This window comes from Mastigoproctus giganteus, chromosome 8 (assembly GCF_048544385.1).
Source record: "Mastigoproctus giganteus isolate SK-2022 chromosome 8, ASM4854438v1, whole genome shotgun sequence".
Taxonomy (NCBI): domain Eukaryota; kingdom Metazoa; phylum Arthropoda; class Arachnida; order Uropygi; family Thelyphonidae; genus Mastigoproctus; species Mastigoproctus giganteus.
The window spans coordinates 154,119,901-154,142,407 of record NC_143582.1 but is presented as its reverse complement, the minus strand read 5'-3'; the positions used below and the strand labels follow the sequence as shown (position 1 = coordinate 154,142,407).

General features: G+C 36.6%; 1 protein-coding gene across 1 annotated transcript in view; it reads left to right on the top strand.

Moving 5' to 3' along the window:
- Window positions 1–22,507, top strand: part of Sf3a1 (splicing factor 3a subunit 1) — a 346,050-nt gene that overhangs the window by 187,734 nt on the left and 135,809 nt on the right. Inside the window, exon 14 of the mRNA XM_090379835.1 lies at window positions 2,275–2,355. Within this exon, the coding sequence (XP_090235961.1) occupies window positions 2,275–2,355 (81 nt within the window). The remainder of the gene's footprint in view (window positions 1–2,274; window positions 2,356–22,507) is intronic.

The window sequence follows — 22,507 nt, the reverse complement described above, 5'->3', positions numbered from 1 at the left end:
GAAGTCCAACAGTTTATGGGAATGATTTTGAATCTGATCATTTCTGTGTTGCCAAAATTGTTTGAGCAGTTCATTTTTTTCCTTTAGGATGTTGCTTACCTGCGGTCTTCCCGATTTTGAATTTTGCAGCGAGATTGCGAACTCTATTTTTTTGACGATCATACGCATTAATGAGTTTGACTTTATCTTTTAAAGTTAAATGTTTACGAGAAAACATTGTGCACTTCGCACAACACTGAACAAAACTGAAACTGAAAAGAAGAAAGGTCGACCATATTCCCCCCCCCCCTCCTGCACACACCGAATTCATCAGAAGTTTTACACGTGCCTTAAAGTTCTTGAAAAGGGGTTTAGAATCACGATGTAAACCTTGAGAAAATTCAGAGAATCGGAAATAGAATATAAACATACGACTGAGGCAATACGTGGAAGAAAAGTTCCTAGAAAAAGGACCGTAAGCTCGCCCGCTGTCCATTATGGGGAGATCAAATTAAGTGCTAATCTAAACGAAACAGTGCAGATTGCCTGTCCGCGTCTGTTACAGAGAATGTCCGCTAGACAAAAGCTGCAAACACGTTAAAACCAATAGAGGTGAGTTTGGGAATTTGAAGATGTCCGTTAATGAGAGGTGTCCGTTAGGAGAAGTTTCACTGTATTAGATTTTTATCATTGTATTACTGTATAAATGTGCTATTAACGTAACTAGTAGTTTTGTCATTAATGAAATTAGTTTAGCCGTATTGAACACGCACACAAAAAAAAAAAAAAAAAACAATTATTGTACCATCAAGAGAAGTAGACAAAATTTTAAATTTAAAAAGTGCTGAGGAAGGTATGTAAATGCAATGATGAATAGACAGTTATTTGTAAAGAGCAACTTATCTTCTTCAATGGTTTGAGTTAAATATGTAATTAATGTAACTTGCACCTGGTAAGGTTTCTATGAAGTGAAAAAACTGCAAGATTAACATTACACACCAAAGTTAAGCCTGTAACTTAGCAGCAGTTGGCCTATAACTTTTCAGGGCCTCTGTAGCCAGGTGGGCAGGAGTGGCAATGCATAGCACACACTTCTTAATTAGACCAGGGTTTGAACCCGTGACCACCAAATACGGAGGATGCGGAAAGGTCAGGGAATGACCACCGCATATTCCTGGAGCAATATGGCCTTAGTTGCTAATGCTCCTAAAAACCAAATAACAACAACAGCCTATAACTTTGCAGCAATTAAGTCATATGCACTTGAATTCCCCTCCCCTCCAAATTGTACTGTGCATACCATATATATGAAATATATCCTTAACAGCAGTAATTATTATTATTTATTTTATTTTTATTTTTTTACAAAAACTTAACATGTATCTGTCATAATTCTTATAACTTAGCTGCTCCTGAATAATTTTTAATTTTTTTTCTACTGGTCACCAGTACTATAAATATTTTTAAAATAAAATATGCCCTTAATTTCAATAGATATTTTATAAAAAAGTAAATGAATAATATCATGCATCATTACGACTGCTTTAATATATTTATAATAGTTGGGTAAACAAACAAATAAGGAAGTAAGTTCCACTGAATGATTATCAAGTAGCAGAATCTGTACTGAAAGTGTACAAACCACCGATAAAATTTCACGTAAAAATCCATGAGAGCGTGTCACGTGATCAGATAAACAAAGCTCTTGTTTGTTCAGGATGTGTTCAGTTGGGGCTGCATTTGTTTATAATAAAAAACAAATACATAGACAAAGTTTGTTGAATTGTTTATGTCAGTTTCTTATATCACAAGTTGCCAATAAAGCAGAATAGTGGTGTCACTCTGAAAGAAACTAGAGATCAACTAAAAACCATACTTGTTGAATTATCACTAAGTAAAAATGTTTTGTCACTGCCATTGCAAATTTTGAAATGTTCTTGAAAGGTAGAAGGATGCCCGGTGGGTGTACAAAAGATGATCTTTTTGAACTGAAGGTGCAAAACACACTGTGATGAAAGCTGCTTTCTATACCTTGCATTGGGTTTAAATGAAAATCATGATATGTAAAATATGTAGGAAAAGAGACAAGTGGAATTTCTTAGGTGGCATCCCAACACTTAAACTCATATAAATTATTATCAGTTCAGGAAAAGAGCCTTTGATGATTAGGAGAAGGATACTACAAACATCATGTTATAACAAATTTTTTTTTTTAAGTGATTCACATACTGTTGTTAGACAAGTTTATTTTTAATTTTTATTCTCTGGATTTTATATCATTTACTTCCTCAACAGGCCTTCTTGATCCTCGCTGGGTGGAACAGAGGGACAGAGCTATGCAAGAAAAGATGCAGCAGGAAGAAGTGTATGCACAAGGTAACTATGCATTTGAAAAACTTTCATAATGTTAAAATATAAATTACTTGTCAAACTTAAGTTCCATGAAAAGCATCATGTGTAAATTAATAATTAAATTTCAAAAGGTAAAAAAATACTGGCCCCATGTATATTTGCGGATTAAATGGTTTATTTATTGGTACTCAGAGGTGGAAAAGAGGATTTCCTACACAAAGACCCATTAACTATATTAACTAAATGAAATTGATGTCAACATTTCAAGGTCTGCTCTGGGATTCCACACTCAAGACAAGATGCTATATTGTAGAGGTGACTGGCATCTTCGAAGAAAGGTTGTAAATAGTTTATTAAAACAGTTGAAAAAATATAAAAAACATTATAGACACAAAATATAAAAATGAAACTGTCTCCTCCATTTTTTCAACATCTCGCCGGCAGTTTGTGGGTTTTCTCTCCTCAGACTACTTTCGGTAGGTACTAACCACGGCTGACCATGAGCATCCTACCAGCTGTGCCGTTTTGGATATGCTCTGACCCAGTCATCTGGCCATTACAATTTGGCCTTTCTCAAACTCGCTTAAGTTCGCTGCTTTTCCCATCTGAAGAACAAGAGTAATACTGATTAACAGTGCTCAGTATCAGGTGTTTTTTGTACCATGTCCTGACCTCTGCATGTGCCGTAGTTCACCTGCAGTTGCTTTGATTTGCATGATGACTCTTTGGTCATAATGTTTTGGCTCATTAGTGTATATATATCAAATAATGAAATTAAAGATAAGAGCTGATCGTAGGTGCAAAATGTTCAGTGCAATAATGGTATTAATGTAGCTTGTGGGGGGGGGGGGGATTATTATTTTGAAAAAGAAGGCCAAAAATCAAAAAGGTGAAGTGGGTTGTAATATGAACATTAATATCTAAATAGTTAATTGGAAAAATTTTCATGACTAACTTCATTGGATGACTACAATTATAATTATATATCCGGGACCACATAGTGTTTTGGCCATAGTTATTACGCGGGTTGGCTGGGAGAGTAAAACCCAATGTCTAAATTTGATAGATAGTAGAAAAAAAAAAACTAATTATGTAATAGAATATATATATGTTTGAGGAAATGTCTTTAGGAATGATGATGGAGGTTAAAAGGTTAATTTCTCCTTTAAAAGATTTTTTTCCCCTACTCCTGATATTCAAACTTTTTTAACCTCCCTTATTCCTAAAGACATTTTCCTTATCCTTTACCATATACCGATACTCTATTGCATAATTACCTTCCTTTTTCTACTTACCAGAATTTCTTTTTTAGCTAGAGCTCTCCAATTAGAGTTGGATTTTACAGTACTGGATTGCCTAAGTAACAACCATTGTTTGCAGAAGCTTGCTGCACTTCTATTTTTATCTTTTCTTACTATAACATAATTCTCCCTACATCTTTTAACATGATGTTTGTACATCACTAAAATTTTATAAATACTTTGCATATGTTAATAATTGCTGGCCATACCTTAATTTATTAATTTAATAATCATCCATCAGAACTGCTGCTGGGAGAAAATTTAGCTTATTTAACTTGACTGTTTTGGCATTTTTCAACATCAGCATGTATGTTCAAAGCATGTAGCCCTGGATGGATAATTATGACTAGTTCCCTAATGAATTTAGCCATGATAACCTATCCAATTAACTGTTTTGGTATTAATGTTTCTACTACAGCCCACTTCATTCTATCTGATTTTGGTTTTCTATTTCAGAATAATAAATTTCCTCTCCAGCTACATTACTACCATTACTTCTATTTATTATGGGGAATGAAAACATGATTAAATTTTAAAAACACTTAAACCATAAAAAATACAGCAACATAATTAATACCATTTATGGAGTTATATGTCAAGCACTATATTGCGCCTATGAGCCTCACTGTCCCTGTGCCAAAAATTAAATAAACATAAAAATCTTTTTTTCTTTTCTTTTTTTTTCCCTTTTTTTTTTAATGTTTATTTACTTTTTGCTTTGGTGTAGAGGTGGTGTGGTTTTTAGGAGTAATATATCACCTTGCCTTACCTATAATCCTATCAACAGCATTAATTATTTTCTCTGTACCATTATTTTAATTTATTCTTTTTTCTTTTGCTTTTAATGCAGTTATTTGCAGTTTATTATTCTATTTTATTTTTTTAAAGCTTATTATAATATGCTTTTCCCTTTTGCTATACTGCCAAAGGGCTACTTAAACTATCCCTTTGGCAGTATATGCATTGTCTTACTACTGAGATCTCCAATTTATATTTTTATTCCACCGCATCTTATTAAATACACTTGAAGCTCTAGTCTCTGTGTCTGACTGAACATTCCCATAAACAAGAATAGCAAGTCACTGAGTCAGCTCAGTTAAAATCAATTTTGAGGAACTCATCCAGGACTGTGTTTCATGTGAAGAGGCCCAGGACCAAACCCTGAGGACAGCCATGTTGGTAGATCTCACGTTTGCAGTATACCTAGATCTAATATGTACTTTGCTATCATAAAAGTCACTTCTAAATACCATAAAGAGATTCTTTGAACACCTTACGTCTCATCCTCTTCAGGATTCCATCCCTCAAATTTAAACTTTACAGTTATTAAACTTTTAAACATGTTGGAAGCACCTTTTAAGTCTGCAAATAATCCCAGGATGTACCAGCCCCGCTACATCTCCACATATCTCAGCACTCTGCATATAGCATCCACTGCAGATTTCCTCTTCTTAAAACATATTTGTTTTATTATATTTAATCATTAACCTATTTAGGCGTTCATATATTTTTGTCAAAATAGGAAGAAGAGTAATGTGGAGATATGAGGATCAGAAAGTTGATCTATCAGGACTCTTCATAATTACTTTTAGTAAGGCCATCTATGTATAGGGAAAGAAACCCTCACAAACAGGAATTATACATATCAAGCAGCTAGTATAGAATGTCTTAATAATCTTCCTCTCCAAAAAGTCCAATCCCAGAGCCTAGTCAGGTCAACAGCCCCAGAGAGCTCAGCAGGAGAAAACTAAAACTTCTCTCATCAGAATAAACTTGGAGCACAACTAACATTCTCAGGAACTATTAATTCCTGCTCTGCAGAAATATCCTGAGTAATGTGGGGGGGGGATTAACAGATTATCTATTGATTGGTTCCAAATAATTGTCTGTCCTGAGCCAGTAATCACATAACTATTAACTCCATCAACTTTAAATGTTTCATTTTTTTATCTTAAAAACTAAATTCCAGGAGTTAATGCAATTCCTGGTCTGCGCCTCCGTAGTCAGGTGGACAGGAGCAGCAGTGCATAGCACACGCTTCTTGATTAGATAGGGGTTCGAGCCTGTGACCACCAAATACGGAGGGTGCGGAAAGGTCAGGGAATGACCATCGCATATCCCCAGAGCAATATGGCCTTAGTTGCTAATGCTCCTAAAAACCTAACAATAACAATCCTGTGAATGGTGTACTTCAACATATATTGATGGTTACAATAGCACAAGTCAGCTGGGCATGATCATGTATCACAATTCTGGTGTCGGTAAAGCAGAATTATGTACACGTGATGATTGCCAGTGCTCATTGCACTGCAATACAGTACATTTTATAATAGGGTATAAGTGTACTCCCCTCGTCCGATTCATAGTACTATTATTGGTGGCTATGTATAATGCTTCAAGCCATGAGCGCTGGCAGTAATCATATCAGTAGTCGACAATTTCAATATCCCGTTGGGGATCAAGATTGTGCTGCTGAACCCAATAATGTTCTGGATCCTTTTTTTGCTGCTGTTTTTCATATTCATCAATATTCCAATAGAAAACATTGGGTTTTTTTTTTTTTTTGTTTATGAAGCAATGTTTTATCTATAAATTAAAAATCTGCTTGCTTAATATGTTTTTCTGGTACCTTCAACTTTTTTTTTTTTTTTTTTTTTGCATGCTTTTAAAAGGATTTCATTAACTTAAACTAAACATCTTTTTTTTTTTAAATTTTTGGTAAGTTTTTATGGGAATATACGATATATTAAATTTTTTTCATTGTATTACTGTATAAATGTGCTATTAACGTAACTAGTAGTATTGTCATTAATGAAATTAGTTTTGCCGTATTGAACACGCACACAAAAAAAAAAAAAAAAAAAAACAATTATTGTACCATCAAGAGAAGTAGACAAAATGTTAAATTTAAAAAGTGCTGAGGAAGGTACGTAAATGCAATGATGAATGGACAGTTATTTGTAAAGAGTAAATTCCGGTATATTTTCTCAATTTCATCAACAAGTTTAGCCTCAAAAGAACTCCAGACAAATTTCATCAAAAATCTCCCTGTTTCATAAACTGGCCTAACATCACAAGAACTAGGATGAATCTAGAAGGAGATGCATGTGTGATCGTTGGAGGAGTTAGTAGTAGTAATAGAAGCATGTGATGCAAGAAAGCAAGCATATGAGCTTATGTAGCATCAGCCAAAAAAAAAAATTTCACATACCATTCCCTCTAAAAGTTTGTCCACTTCCTTGAATTTATTTAAGCTATCAACTTCCGCAATGATAGATGGAAGTTTTTTCCAGCAATTAACCACCTGCTGGCTAAAGGCAAATTTCCGCACATCTATTCTACAACTGTCTTTCCTCAATTTGAATTTATGCCCCCTTGGTTCGTAATTGGAGCAAATGGAAGAATCTCATCAGATTTCAGCGTGCTCAACCCATTCAAGGCCTTATACACCTCAATCAGATCACCTCACAGGTGCCTAGTTTCCAGCTTCTGCAATTTTCAGAATTTGAGCATTTCTTGTTAAGAGGATCCCTTCGTTCCCCTCGCCAATCTTGCTGCTTTTCTCTGTACATGCTCAAGCAACTCTACATCCTTCCTAAAATGTATGCAGTAATCAAGGCATGGCCTGACCATTGCATTATACAGAGGGATAATTACCTCCTTTTCCCTGCTAGCAAAATTCCTGTATATCATTGACAATATCCCATGACCTGCTCTGGCAGCCTGTCTGCATTGTTCAGAAAACTACATATCTGGCTACACAATCACTCCCAGGTCTTTTTCATTTTCTACCACCCTAAGTGTAGTACCACACAGTTGATACGTTCCTCTGAGGTTACTTCTACCCATATGCAGTATTTTGCATTTGTCAATGTTAAACTTAGTAAGTAGACAGTCCAATACATTTATCACACCTAGTCTAGAAACAGAGGAGAAGTTCTCCAGAATTAATCCATGTCATCATCCTCCACCCATCCCCAAATTGGGGATGTTGCATTGGAATCCATCTCCTCCCAGCAATGATTATATATATGGGACGTCAGTTATCCAGAATAATTCGAAAGGCTGATCTTTCTTCTTTTTTTTTATTAATGGTAGTACAGTAAGCGCTGTTTATAGTGATCATGTTTGCAAATTGAATTTTGATTCTAATAAGCAAAAGATCAAATTTATAACAGATTGTACAAACAAAAAGCCTAATAAACTAAAAACTGCAAATTGTTTTATTGTTTTATGATTGTGACCTCTAGAATTCTATGTGACCTTCAGAAACGTGCTTTAGAAAAAGTATCGCCCAGACTACTGGGATGTCTCGGAAACCATGAATGAATTTCAGAGAAGTTTAGCTCCAGATTTGTAAGAATAATATCAGTTCGAAACTGCGATTTATTATATTTGTCAATTTTTTACGGTAAAATGTGAATGAAAAGAAAACATGTAGTTTTAACATTGCAACACAAAACGGAAATTATTAAAATAGAATTAGAAAGAGTAAAAATTTAGGAAATCTCTCCAAAGAATTTAATGTGGGGGTTTCAACAATTTACGACACCAAGAAAAATTGCAATGCTAAAACAGAATTTGTGTTGATTATGGGTAGTGAAAGATTATCTAGCAGGTAAAATATGATGTCGAAATCTGGAAATGCTGCTTTAGAGAGTGCACTGTATTTGTGGTTTCTTCAGAAGCGAAGTTTAGGTGAACCAGTGTCTGGCCCAATGTTGTGTGAAAAAGCATTGGATTTTAATCGGAAAATTAAGTGATAACTAAGATTTTAAGGCAAGCGCAGGTTGGCTGAAAAACTTTAAACTGAGACACTGTATACATGAACTAGATATTTAAGGTGAGAAGCTTTCTGCAGACGAATCAGCAGCAGTGTCCTTAAAAGTAAGTTTGCTTCAGTAGCAAATTACGAGAAAGAAAATGTTTATAATGTTGATGAGATGGGCTTATTATGGAAAGCATTACCAAGAAAAACCCTAGCCACTAAAAAAGAAATGCCCGTACCAGGTTTTAAGATGAGAAAAGAGCGCGTTACAATTGCCATGTGTGCAAATGCTACTGGGATGCACAGATTGCCCGTGCTAGTTATCGGTAAGTCGGAAAAACTGAGAGCATTTAAAAATCTTTCTAATTTTCCTGTTTTGTATAAAAATTGTAAAAATGTCTGGATGGATGTTTTCATTTTCTGAGACTAGTTTTTAATTTTTTTCTTTAATTAATCTTAATTTAATTTAATTGTAAGGTAAGCTTAAATTTATTTAACCTTACCTTACGTTCGATTATCCAGAAAATTTGACTATCGAGAAGAGTGTTTCGATACTTATCCATTATATGATTAAGCTGTAGCACACCATTCTTGGTATGTTACGCATTCACCTGTAAAACTTTAATACCATTATTCATAAAAATACTTTTTTCTTAAATTCTAATGCCTTTTGATACCTCAGGATCCTTTCTACTAGTTGTAGTGCACAGCATCAAGTTTTTTTTTTTTTTTTTCAGCAAATATAAATAAAAAAGTGTCATCTCTAGAAGAAGGTAAATTCTTGTATGAACAGCTACTAATGGAACAATAACCACACTTTTCTATGTAGCCATAATTCATGCACTAAAAGTTATACAGCATTGGGTAGCTGTATAACTTTCTCTTACCTTTATGAGCTGACCAGTCTGGATAAATTTTGCCAGCTTCTGAAAAATTGCACTTTTTTTTACTTTAATGGAACCCTTAACTTCCAAAACTATATTAACATCAAGAACTTGAATGTTTTCATTCACCCTGTCCATTGAGTGATATAATCCTTTAAATATTTCATCTACAACTAATCAGTTAATCTTTCTGCACATCATAATCACATAAGTCCACATCATAAATCACTAATTTAGGTGGCAGACAAACAAAGTTCATGCCTAATTTCTCTATCCTATAAAACCTTTTAATGGTAACAATGTCGTAAACATTCTACACCTCTATGACCACTCCTGTGTCTCTAATGGTTTAACATTTTGCACAATAATATCTTTTAGCACACAGTGCACAGATTTAATAATTTCAGTTTTAAATTGTTCACTAGTTTTGAACTTATCAGTCACAGCCTTCACAATAACAACTTTAAGTATTGAAGGATACTTAAAGCACTTTATTTTTTAATACAAATTTCAATTGCATTTATTCCTCATATTCAAAATCACTCGTTGCCACTGTAGGAAGCTTACTGGATACATCAAATAGGTAACCTCAGTGCTGAGACTGAGCCTCTCTAATCTTTTCAAAGCCAGTTTCATCATTCATACATTCCTCTTGTCTTAACCTCTTTTTAGAACTGGCTTCAAAAACAGAATAGGATTGGTGCCTTTGTCTAACACCTAAAATCCATTATTTCTTTCTTACTGTATTCTTACAAGGGGGGAATTCAAAATAGATTTATATTTACCCAGTAAATGTCATAGAAGGTTGAAATAAACACTGTGTATTACACTTTTTCAACATACAGTAGAATTCTGTTAACCAAACCCCTTAGCGGGACCACACTTGGTCCAGATTAGTGAAAGTTCGAATCTTTATCTTTAATGTACAAGTTTTTATTTAAAGTTACTAAATAACAATATTTTAAAGTAAAAATTATAAAAAGTAAAAGAATATGGTAAGTAAACAAAATACTGAGCAAAGCAATAAAGTTTTAATGTAGAACATTATACTACACAAAATTGAACACAAAAATATTGCAACACAATAACTATTTTTGAGAAGTTTACTTGAAATAATCCTCAGTCTTTTTGCTTTAATTTTGAAACTCGCTTTCAGGCCACACGATCTTGCAGACGCTTCAAGGTCAGAAGCTCATCAGCTGATCTGTCATCCTGTCTCTCAAAATAAATCAGTACCTTCTCCAGCATTCTGGTTATTTCAGTGTGACTTGCCCCAGTTGTTTCCTCACACACTTCATCATCAGAGTTGTTGTCTTCATTCGTTACATCTGAACAACCCCCTAAGCATTGAAATAACTGAACAAAATCATTATCATCCTTGTCATCATCAGGATCAGAAAAAGTATCCATTTCCTCCTCAGATCTTTCCATTGGAACATCAGGCCAAAGTTTTTTTCCAGCATTTGATTAGGGTAATCTTGTCAATTTCGTCCCAAGCTGCAGCAGAAAAATAAATGACTGTCTTTATGTTGACATTTTTAAGAAGGTCCATAAAGTTTGATTTTTCTTCGAGTGCCTCTTGTTGTTCTAACAGTAAGATTATCAACTTCTTTCTGTACCATCACTTCACAGCCTCTATAACTTCTTGATCCATAGGCTGTAATAGTGCAGTAACATTGGGTGGAAAAAATTTTACAAAGATGTTGCCAGATCTCAGTCATTCTTCTGCTGGTCGGTTGCAGCATTATCAATGAATAAAACTTTCCAGTCCTTGATCCCTTGAATATTTTTAACTAAGGGAACAACTGAGATGAAAAACCAATCTTTAAAAAGATCTGGGCACATTCAAGCTGATTTTTGTGATGTGTACTTAGCTGGGAGGGCATTTAAGTTCACATTTTTAAGATCACAGGGCTTAGCAGATTTTCCTGTGACTAACAGTGGCAACTTTAAATTCCTGGACACATTACTGCACAAAAGCAATGGCACTCTTTCCTTACTCGATTTATGTCCTTTAGCTGAAGAGTCAAGTTTTGAGGCAAGTGATTTTTTTTTGTTTGTTTTTTTTTTTTTTTTTTTTGTGTAACATTTTTAAAAATAAACTAGTCTTGTAAGTATTAAAAATTTGGGGTGGAACTAAATTTTCTTCACTAATAAACTTGAGAAACTGTACTTAATTCTGAGCTGTCGGATTCCATGGCTCTCCTTCCACCTTGATAACCACCCAAACTCACAGTAAAAGACTGGTCACCTCCTAAATTTTCGTTAAGGCTAAGAGCCCTTAATTGAAGAATTGGGCCTGAGTGAGGAACCCCTTGCTCTTGTTCTTGATGAAACCAAATGTATAAGGCCTCGTCCAAATTTAAATTTTTTACCTGTTTAATGGTAGCTCTATTTCCTAATCTGTCTTTGGCCACCATTTTTGCACAAAAGTTTTTGATTGCTTTTCTATTTTTTTTTTTCAAACCAAAAACAATTTGTTTTGCCACCCCTATATCGAGAGCGATCTTTTTTAAACTTTCCCCCTTATCGATGCAAAAAAGTGTGTTTTCGGTTTTTGTTCCATTGAAATGGTAACACTCTTTTTGTTGCCATCTTCTGTTAACCCAAAACCACAAAAAAATAAAAAATAAATAAAAACATAGTAAAAACAAAGCAATACAGCATGTAAAGAACTGAGGTAAGGTGTACACGTGGACAGTGCTAGCGGCAGCTGTCGACTGAATACAATAGCTGAGTGACTGATTTGAGAGTCATTTCCAAGAATGCATGATTCACCCACTTCCCCATCACTGATTACGTGCTACGGTGCACCATCACGCTTGCTCTTATCCAGTGCAGTGGGCAGTTACCGCTCAGTGTACATCGACCAGTTGTAGTCCCTTTATCCCTGCTGTTCTTGTTTACAATAACGTTAATATAAACTTAGCTAGGTGAGCTCACACTTGTAAATATATCGTACAATTTGCAGAAAACCAGTCATAAGTCAGTTATTGTTGTAATTCCTTCCATCTATTTTTTTTTTCGATAGTTAGAATTTTTTCCCCTGACAGAAAAACCAGTCTGGACAATCAGGGTCCAGATTAACGGGGTTCTACTGTAGTTACCAGACAAAATAACACGTTTTTGCTGCCTCTCAATACACTTCTGCAGGCCAGTTTTGTAGAAGTCTCCTGACTGTCCTTCAAACCAGACTCAGTAGCAGAAATCACCTCATCATCAGCAGCAAAGCATTTTCCACAAAGAAAGGACTTCAGGGCAGGAAAGAGAAAGAAATCCAAGGGTGCAAGGTCAGGAGATTAAGCTGGATGCAGCAATATTTCAAACCAACATTCATGGGACACCTCACTGCAGCATGTGAGGAATGTTCAGGGGCATTATCATGGATCAAATGCATACCTTTTGAGAACTTTCCCTGTCTTTTTTCTTTTATAGCAGCACATAGCTTTATGAGGAGGTCAGAATAATACTTTGCCATCACAGTACATCCCTATTGAAGGTAATCTGTTAGTATTACGCCATGCTTGATCCCAGAAAGTTGACTGCATCACCTTGCCAACTCTTGGTTGTGCCTTTGCCTTTTGGGGAGGTGGGTGGTAATTCTGCATGCTTCCATTGTTTTGACATTTGTTTTATTCCAGAATCATAGTGATCAATGCAAGTTACATCCATGGTGCCTATCCATGAAAAAACTTCTCTTGTTTTTCCTGTCACATCAACATTTCATTTGCACATTGTGCCCTTTCTTTCTTCTGGTGTAAGGGGACAAAACTGTAGGAACCCATCTAGCAGACCCTTTACTCATATGCAACTGTTGATGGATGATGTTCTCCACAGATCCTACACTAATTTGGAGCTCTGCAACTAATTCTTTGATACTAATAGAGTGATCTTTCAGAATTAGTGCATGTTTTTGCAACACTCTCTACTGTTACAGCAGTTGTTGGGCATCCTGGTTTTTCTTCATCATGCACTGAGGTTCTTCCACATTTGAATTGGTTATACCAACTTGCAACAACAATGTAACCCGGACAGTCTTTTCCATAAACAGTGACCACTTCATCATGGATAGTTTGGGTGTTTTCCCCTTGCAGAAAGAGGAACTGAATCACTGGTCTGTATTCCACTTTATGCATTGTGACACGTCACTTCATTCAGCACTGCAAAGAAAAAATATGTCAGATTGAAACCAAAATTTGTGTGCTTGCAGTCAAGCAAAAAAAAAAAAAATTCATCTTTCTATCACAACTATGTTTTTGAACCCCCTCTTGTACTCCTTAGTGACAAACTCTTGGGTAGAGCTGGAGAATGAGGACCTCACCTTGATCAGCAGTCTAGGGAATCAACTTTTCTTAGCCTGGTGGTAGTATCATGTAATCTGACAGACTCAGCAAGAAAATATTCAATCATGGTGAATCATTAGTTGAGAATTAGCCGGTGCTTTACGTACCTTTTTAATAGTATCCTTAGCCTTTTATGTACTGTTTTTTTTTTTTTTTTTTTTTTTCATTTATATTGTTTACTATTTATACTGAGTGGGTCTGTGAGGTGACACAATATCATTTATATTACTCCATTGTGTAATGGAATAATATGTTTTTGAACCCCCTCTTGTACTCCTTAGTGACAAACTCTTGGGTAGAGCTGGAGAATGAGGACCTCACCTTGATCAGCAGTCTAGGGAATCAACTTTTCTTAGCCTGGTGGTAGTATCATGTAATCTGACAGACTCAGCAAGAAAATATTCAATCATGGTGAATCATTAGTTGAGAATTAGCCGGTGCTTTACGTACCTTTTTAATAGTATCCTTAGCCTTTTATGTACTGTTTTTTTTTTTTTTTTTTTTTTTTTCATTTATATTGTTTACTATTTATACTGAGTGGGTCTGTGAGGTGACACAATATCATTTATATTACTCCATTGTGTAATGGAATAATATGAATTGGCCAAATACAGTATTTCATGTAGTTAAACACTGCTTTTCCTCACAGTTTTCATTTTTTTTCATTATCCTAAATCTCAAACTTCACCACTCAACAATGTGGTTATTATTGCAGAAAGTAAGAGATTTGAAGCCATGCAATCTCTTATTTTCATTATGGAACTAGTAAATACATGGGCAATATTAGAGTAACTAAGAGTAAGAACAGGTGCACGTATACTTGCATGTACATTAATGCTAGGAGCATAGAAAATAAATTTGATGAATTTGAAGTACTGATTAAGTCATCAAATTCAGACATTGTGGGGGATATTGGAGATGTGGTGTTACTCAGATACAGTGGAACCTCTATATTCATCAAATCCAATATTCGTCACAAAAAGTCACCCACCACATGGTCATTCTAGCCTCGTACAATTGCCTACACAGTCAGCTAGCCTCGTGCAATCACCCACGCAGTCAACCAGCTCCATGCGATAGCTCAGCAGTCTGCCCTGTGCGCATCACCTGTTATTTTCTCTTTGCAATTTTTTTTTAATTTTGCAATTTTTTTGCAGTTATCTTTGTAAAAAGAAGTGACCATGGCCCCAAAAGAGTGTAGTGAAGAAAAACAACCAAAAAGGAAAGCTGTTTGAGGATAATTGATAAGACATGGGGGGGGGGGGAGTGTCTTCCAGGACAATGAAGGAAATTGTGGCCAGAGTGTGTGTCAGAAAGAGACTTTGAGGGTTTTGGGTCAGAGCATGTTGATGAAATTGTGTCTCTGGGCAGGTCCATGGGATTGGAGGTTGTTAGTGAGGATGTAGAGGAATTGGTGGAGGACCATGAAGGGAGCTCACCACAGAAGAACTGTTGGACCTTCATAAAGAACAGGAAGCTGAAGCAGTGGAGGAAATTTCATCAGAGGAGGAAGGGGTCAAGTAAAGGCAGCATCCCAACTGCTGACATTAAAGAAATGCTGTCCAATTGGGCCAAAACGCAGAGTATGGTCGAGAAGTAGCACCCGAACATTGCTGTAGTTAATCAAAATATAAATTCATTCAATGATATTCAATGATAATGTGATTGGCTACTTTCGGAAAATTTTTAAAAACAGACAGAAACAGACAACATTGAACAAGTTCTTTGCTAAGTCAAATGCTAATGAATTGTCGGGAAAGGGACAAAAAAGACATCAATCACAAGAATTGGAGTTACCTGATGTTTTAATTGGAAGGTGACTCCCCTTCTAAACAATAATTCCTTTCCTCCTCTTCAGCTTCTGCCATAGGTGCCTCTGTAGCCAGGTGGGAAGGAGCAGCAGTGCATAGCACATGCTTCTTGATTAGACCGGGGTTCGAGCCCGTCACCACCAAATACGGACGATGCGGAAAGGTCAGGGAATGACCACCGCATATCCCCGTGCAATACGGCCTTAGTTGCTAATGCTCCTAAAAACCAAACAAACAAACCAAGCTTCTGCCATCATCGTTCCTCAGTAAAGGTAAAGCTCTGGTGAAATTTTTATTTATTTATGTATCAGATTCGGGCCTGGGAATGGATTATTCCAATTTTAGTTAATTCCTATGGAAAAAAATTGATTCTATATTCGTCCGTCCCTCAGGAACAGATTAATGATGAATAAAGAGGTTCCACTGTATAAGGGATGTAGAATTTGAATATAGGATGTAAAATTTGTACAGTAAGAAACGGAGGACAAGACAGGAATTGAGGAGAGGCTGTGCTCTTAGTTTAATTAAATCTAAAGTGATGCATACATTCAACATGAATTACCAATGTTCAGTCAGTTTGGTGTGACAAGCACTGGGAAAACGAAAATGAGAGTAGGAGTGTGTTGGGCCTAATGACTCTGATGAGTAAAACAAACAACCATACAAAGAAACAGTGTTCCAGTAAATCAGAATGTCTTATAATGGAGGATTATAACTTTTGAGATATTGACTGGAACTTGTGGATTGGTCACTCACATGCTAGCAAGACTTTTGTAGATTTATTGGATGACTGTTTTCTACAGCAGCACATTAGAGAAACAAGAGTAAGCAGTACACTTACTCTTCAGATTATCAGCAGCAATTCTTTATGCATTAAGAATCGGCAGGCAAAAGGCCATCTGGGTGGCAGTGACCACAGTGTACTGATGTGAGATTTACTTAAAAACAAGTACTGTCAAGGGAAGGGCTTTTGCTTTTATAAAGGTGAGTCACTACATTGGTCTTAGATAGTTTAAATTTTGTTCAGTGGGACCAACTAATATTCCCAACAGTTGATTCCAGATAGTAGAAGTAGTAATGGCAAATGATGCAAGAAAGCAAGCTTATATAGCATCAGCAAAAAAAAAAGCACTGCACACTTCTCCCATCTGTACCTACCAAGAATTTGTCTAGTTCTTCCATGAATTTATTCAAACTATCCACTTCCACAACAACAGATGGAACTGTTCCAACAATCAACCACCCACTGGCTGAAGGCAAATTTCTGCACATTTATCCTACCTGCAACCATTCTTCCTCAACTTAAAATTATGTCCCCTCATGTGTGTAGTCTCAGCAAGAGGAAGAATCCTATTCACATTCAGCTTATTCAATCCATTCAAGGCCTTAAACTCCTCAATCAGATCACCCTGTGGGTGCCTAGTTTCCAGAAGCTGCAATCTGCAGAATTGAAGCCTTTCTAGGAAGTAGTAGTAGTTGTATTAGTAGTTTCTAGGTTCTAGGTAAGAGCACCCTTTTGTTCCCTTCACCAATCTAATTGCCCTTCTCTGCACCCATTCCAGCAGATTTTCATCATTCCTCCAGACCTATATACAATACTCTAGATGTGGCCTAACCATGGCCTTGTATAAAGGTATAATCACCTCCTTATTCTTGCTAGCAAAGTTTCTGTATATCATTGATAAAGCCCCGTGAGCTGATCTGGCATCATGTCTGCACTGCTCAGAGAATTTCATATCTGATTGCACAATTACTCCCAGTCTTTCTCATTTTCCACTATCCTGAATGCAGTACTACACAGTTGGTAAGTTATTCTGGGATTGCTACTACCCATATGTAGTACCTTGCATTTGTCAATGTTAAACTGCCATTTCCCAGTCCATCAACCCAATTTTCCGAGATCTTGTGTACAGGTCTGAAGGCCTCATGCCAACCTTTGAATGATTTGCAAACTTTGACATTAAGTCTTATATGCATTCATCAATATCATTAATAAATATTGAAAACAACAATGGGCCCAGCGCTGAACCCTTGGGGGGGGGGACTCCACTAATATTAGTCTACAAAGAGCAGTGTCCACTGATAACCACTTTCTGTCTTCTTCTTCCACTTAAATATCCCCTTATCCATAGCAGTAACTTGCTCTTAATACCACATTGCTCCAGTTTATACAGCTGTCTTTTTTGTGCAACATATCAAAAGCCTTCCTGAAATCCAAGTACAGGTAAACTTCGTATAACACGGTAGTTAGATTCCTATAAAATGTCGTGTTGTGCAAAACCATGTTATACGGGACGAAGAAAAAGTACAAAAAGGGGAGGTTATGTTCCAAAAGTTAACAAAAATATACCATTCTAGATTTTGTGTATCTGCTGCTCTCTTTAAAAAATCAGTAATGTGGTTTTGTTTGCTTTTGCTTGATAAATCTTTGAATTTCGTCATATGGAACTAAGCATTTTTGACGCTCCCTTTTGAACTTTGGGCTCCTTTCATTCAAGAATCTGCATTAAAAAAATAAGATTCTAATTGCTCGGATAACATATGCTTTTTAGTGTAAAATTTGGAAGTTTAGAATTTATCTGCACTATCATCATCTGAATTGATTAGGTTTTACCTCCGATGCCATTTCCTCCAAATCTGCTTCGCCAGCCTCTTTTACTACCAGTAATTTTTGAACGTCTTCAGTAATCATATCTTTTTTTTATTTTTTTTGGGAGCATCGGCAACTAAGGCCATATTACTCTGCATATACTGTCTATAAATTGTGTGTCCTGAGATCAGTTTCTGTTTTGATGGACGAAAAACCATACTACCCTCGCCTGAGCCCAACTAACTCAGCGGCGCCTCCATAGCTAGGTGGGCAGGAGCAGCAGTGCGTAGCACATGCTTCTTGATTAGACTGGGGTTCGAGCCTGTGACCACCAAATACGGAGGATGAGGAAAAGTCAGGGAATGACCACCGCATATCCCTGGAGCAATATGGCCTTAGTTGCTAATGCTTCTAAAAACCAAATAACAACTAACTCAGCCACGCTGTGAAAAAGACCCATAAATTTTTCTTCTCCCCCACCCGTCATTGACAGGATTTGAACTCTGGTCTTTTCCACCCGGTGTAGGGAGGAGGGTGATTCTATCGACTGTGATACCCACGAGGGCTTCATTAGTCATATCATCAAAACCTCCTCTTACCAACTTAGCAAGTTCTCTTATCGCACTGATACTATTTTCTAGCTGACTCTACAACTGACTCTGGCCATACATTTTTCCACACTCATTTAACGTTGACAGGTTTACCTCTTTGAGCAATAAAGCTATGATTCTAATACAGTTCACAATTGAGAAATGTTTCCATGTCTCCATTACTTCAGTAGATTCGGAATCAATTTTTCCCAAAATCCACTGTAAAGATTTTCTGATGTAATCAGTTTTAAAGGTGAATATAATGGCTGAATGAAAGAAGTTGTATTAACCTAGTACATCTGTGGTGGTAGAAACATAACTTCAATGTTTGGATGGCCTGGCGTGCTGTCCAATAGTAATAAAAGTGGAATCTAGATTTTTACGCAAGTTCAGTAGCACAGAACACAACACAAGGATTTCTCAATAATTTTTGTTTGATTAGAGTCAACAGTGGGGATTCAAAAAGAGTAGAAATGTTGAAAAATTACATCCAACGTAATAGCAGGGTTTTCCCTGCACAAAAGCTCAAAAATACCCTGTTATGCGAGGTTTGCCGAAATTCTCTAACCGTGTTATATAAGTACTGTGTTGTGCGAGGATTGCCGCAATTTATCAATTATGTTAGAGCGAAACCGTGTTGTAGAAGTACCATGTTATACTGGGGGTTGCCTATATATGATATCAGAATTATTTTTTGCATCAAGTTCCTTGGTCACTGCATCATAGTAACTTATCAGTTTGGTTAGACAAGACTGACCCTTAACAAATCCTTGCTGTGATTTCAGTATAACTGCACATTCCCGTCCAGATGGTCATGCATCACTTCAACCAGCAGTTCCATTATTTTTCCTGAAACAGATGTTAAGCTAACAGGTCTGTAATTAGTATGTCATATTTTGACTCCCTCCATTTATAAAGGCGCCTCCGTAGCCAGGTGGGAAGGAGCAGCAGTGCGTAGCACATGCTTCTTGATTAGAACGGGGTTCGAGCCCGTCACCACCAAATACGGAGGATGCGGAAAGGTCAGGGAATGACCACCGCATATCCCGGAGCAATATGGCCTTAGTTGCTAATGCTCCTAAAAAATCCAAATAACAAATAACAAATAACAAAATCCATTTGTAAATTGGGGATACATTTGCACATCTCCGCTATCCTGAGTGTAATTGGGGATACAATGCAAATCTCCAGTCCATAAGACCAACCATGAATCCATGGATGCTCTCATAATAGATCTAGGAATAGATCCCATCCACCCGGGGTGGTATCTATTCCTCTTCCACTTTCCTTTCAGTTATCGCAGTCATTTAGCTCCTCATTGTTGTTCGTTAAACTTCTGGCATCTCCTCTCCTAAAGAATTCCTCATGTGTGAATGTAGATGCAAAATACCTATTCAATTTATCAATCAGCAACCTGAGCAGGGTCATCAACAGTTAACCCACTGATATCAAGTGGCCAATGTGGTTCATTCCCTTCCTTCTACTGTTAATATAAACAGTCTTTGCATTCTTTTCCAGAGACTTCTCATAATCTGCCTTAGCTTTCCTAACCTCCTTTGTGAATTGATTACAGACTAATTTATATCTGCCATAGGTTTCTGAATCACCTGATAATTTATAGGCATCCCATGCACTTTTCTTCTCTGCCACTTGTCTCAATAGTTCATCTGACATCCATTTAGGTCTAAGCCTTGAACAGTATTTCTTCGACAATATGAAAAGCCATGTAGCTTCTAGGCTTAGACCTAAATAGATGTCCGATGGCTGCATGGGAATTTCTAAATTCTGGGACTGCATGCAATTTCTAAATGACGTTACTAACACTAATTTCTAATAGGGAAGCATTCCCTGAATGCTTCCCATTTAGAAATTGCATGCAGTCCCAGCGTTATATATCTGCTGAAGTGAATAATGTGATACCAAATCAGCGAACTCGCCCAAATATTTCTCTGCTGCAGCATGATCAGCTGATAATTGCTCCCCGGTGATCATTAGCTGGCGAATCCCATGGTGCTTCTTCCAGCGATCAAACCAACTGGTACTCGCACTAAATGATTCATCACCTTTCATTAGTTTGTTGAGATGAAGGGCCTTTTCTCTAACAAAAGGTTCACTTAGGGGTGTTCCCCTTCCTCTTTCCTGAGTGAACCACGTGAATAAGGCTTCATCAAGCTTGTCAAACGTTGAGGGCCTTACTGTTTGTTGATTTTCAACTGATTTTTCTGAAGCAGAGGTACAAAACTGCTCGATCTTTGCGCGGTTTTTTTTTCCAGTCAGTTACTGTGGCCTTGCCCACTCCAAACTCTATTGCTAATTTCGTTGCACTTTCCCCCTTGTCCAGCCTTCTCAAAACTTCCAGCTTTTCTTTCAATGTACACGTTGTGTGTTTCCGTTTCGTGGCCATTGTGGCAGCAGACTGAACTAAACTAAACTATAAAATGTAATGTAGAGCGAAGATATAAACATTCACGTTTAATGCACAATGTCGCATGAAATTAGTCATAGCGTGGAGGGGGGGTTTGCTTCTGGTGTGTTATGCTCGCGTACAAACGCTAGTAGGCTTACTATACATTCATTCCTTAATAAACCAGACCTGTTTTACTGCTTGCTTCTGCATTATTGCAGTTATTCGGCTAATCAGAAATTCTGCTAATCCGAACAAGGCTCGGTCCAAATTAGTTTGGACTAGCGGGAGTCTAGTGTATTTATAAAAGTTTCCTTTAGTGTTTATAACACTTGCAATAAAATTTTCCAAATTAAACAAATTAAAGCAGAGGCTATAATTTGGTTAATTTTATTAAAATTTTGCTAATTTTGTATTCCATGAACTTGTTAAAATCAACAAAATATAGAAATAAAATATTTGTTATCAAAATTGTTCGGGTTTTTTTTTTTTTTTTTTTTTAAGATATAATGCAAGTACCCCAAACATAAGCATGAGTATCCTGAGATCAAAAATTTAATTTGGTCACCCTACGCTACAGTGATGCTTCTTCTATGACTGAATTCACAGTTTACACTAAACAGTGACATGAGGAGAGTCCCATGAATAGTGTGTTTCAGCCTTAGCCCTTCCTGTATGCATTGTACTCTCCATATTCAAATTCAACATTAGTTGTCTGAATGACACTGTTTTTGCTACTTCAACAATGTCTGCATTTGATGAATTAATCAGTACTTCAAATTCATCAAGTTTATTTACAATTCTCTTAGCATTAGTGTACATGCAAATATACATGCACATGTTCTTACACATAGTTACCCTTATACAGGACATGTATTCACTTGTTCCATCATGACCCACATCAGGGTCTACAATCCCTGACACCTTGCTTTCCAGGCAGCTGCATTTTCCAATAGAAGCAGTGCAAGAATCACCTTCAGCTCTGGTTAATCTCTTAGTCTGTGTATTCCCTCCCTCCAAGCTAGCAGCTTTCCAACCCATCTATCATTGCCTCGTATCAATAGTATCAGCAAATATTCTTGCACCTCTTCTATTTGAGTGTATTCTATCGCCATAAAAACAGTATCATCTTAACAAGCACAGACCATGCTGCGAAAAATTCTACCCTCTGAGCCTTGCACATTTTTTCCAGGGCTGAATTGATTGACAAGGCTCTTAACATGTACTCCCTCCTATCATGTCTGTGCGGAATTGCAGATACTTTCAAATTCAGTCCTAACTCGCAATGTTTTCCCTACATTGCCCTGGACTTTTTAAGTCGGTCCTCTATATCCTAAACTACAGAATTGCAGATACTTTAATATCATTTAGTGTCATCGTGTATGACAGCGTTTCTTAACCTTTTCATTGCTGCAGCACACCTTTAAAGACACTAAAATTTTGCAACACACTATTACTACTATACTCATATATTCAAAACAGAAA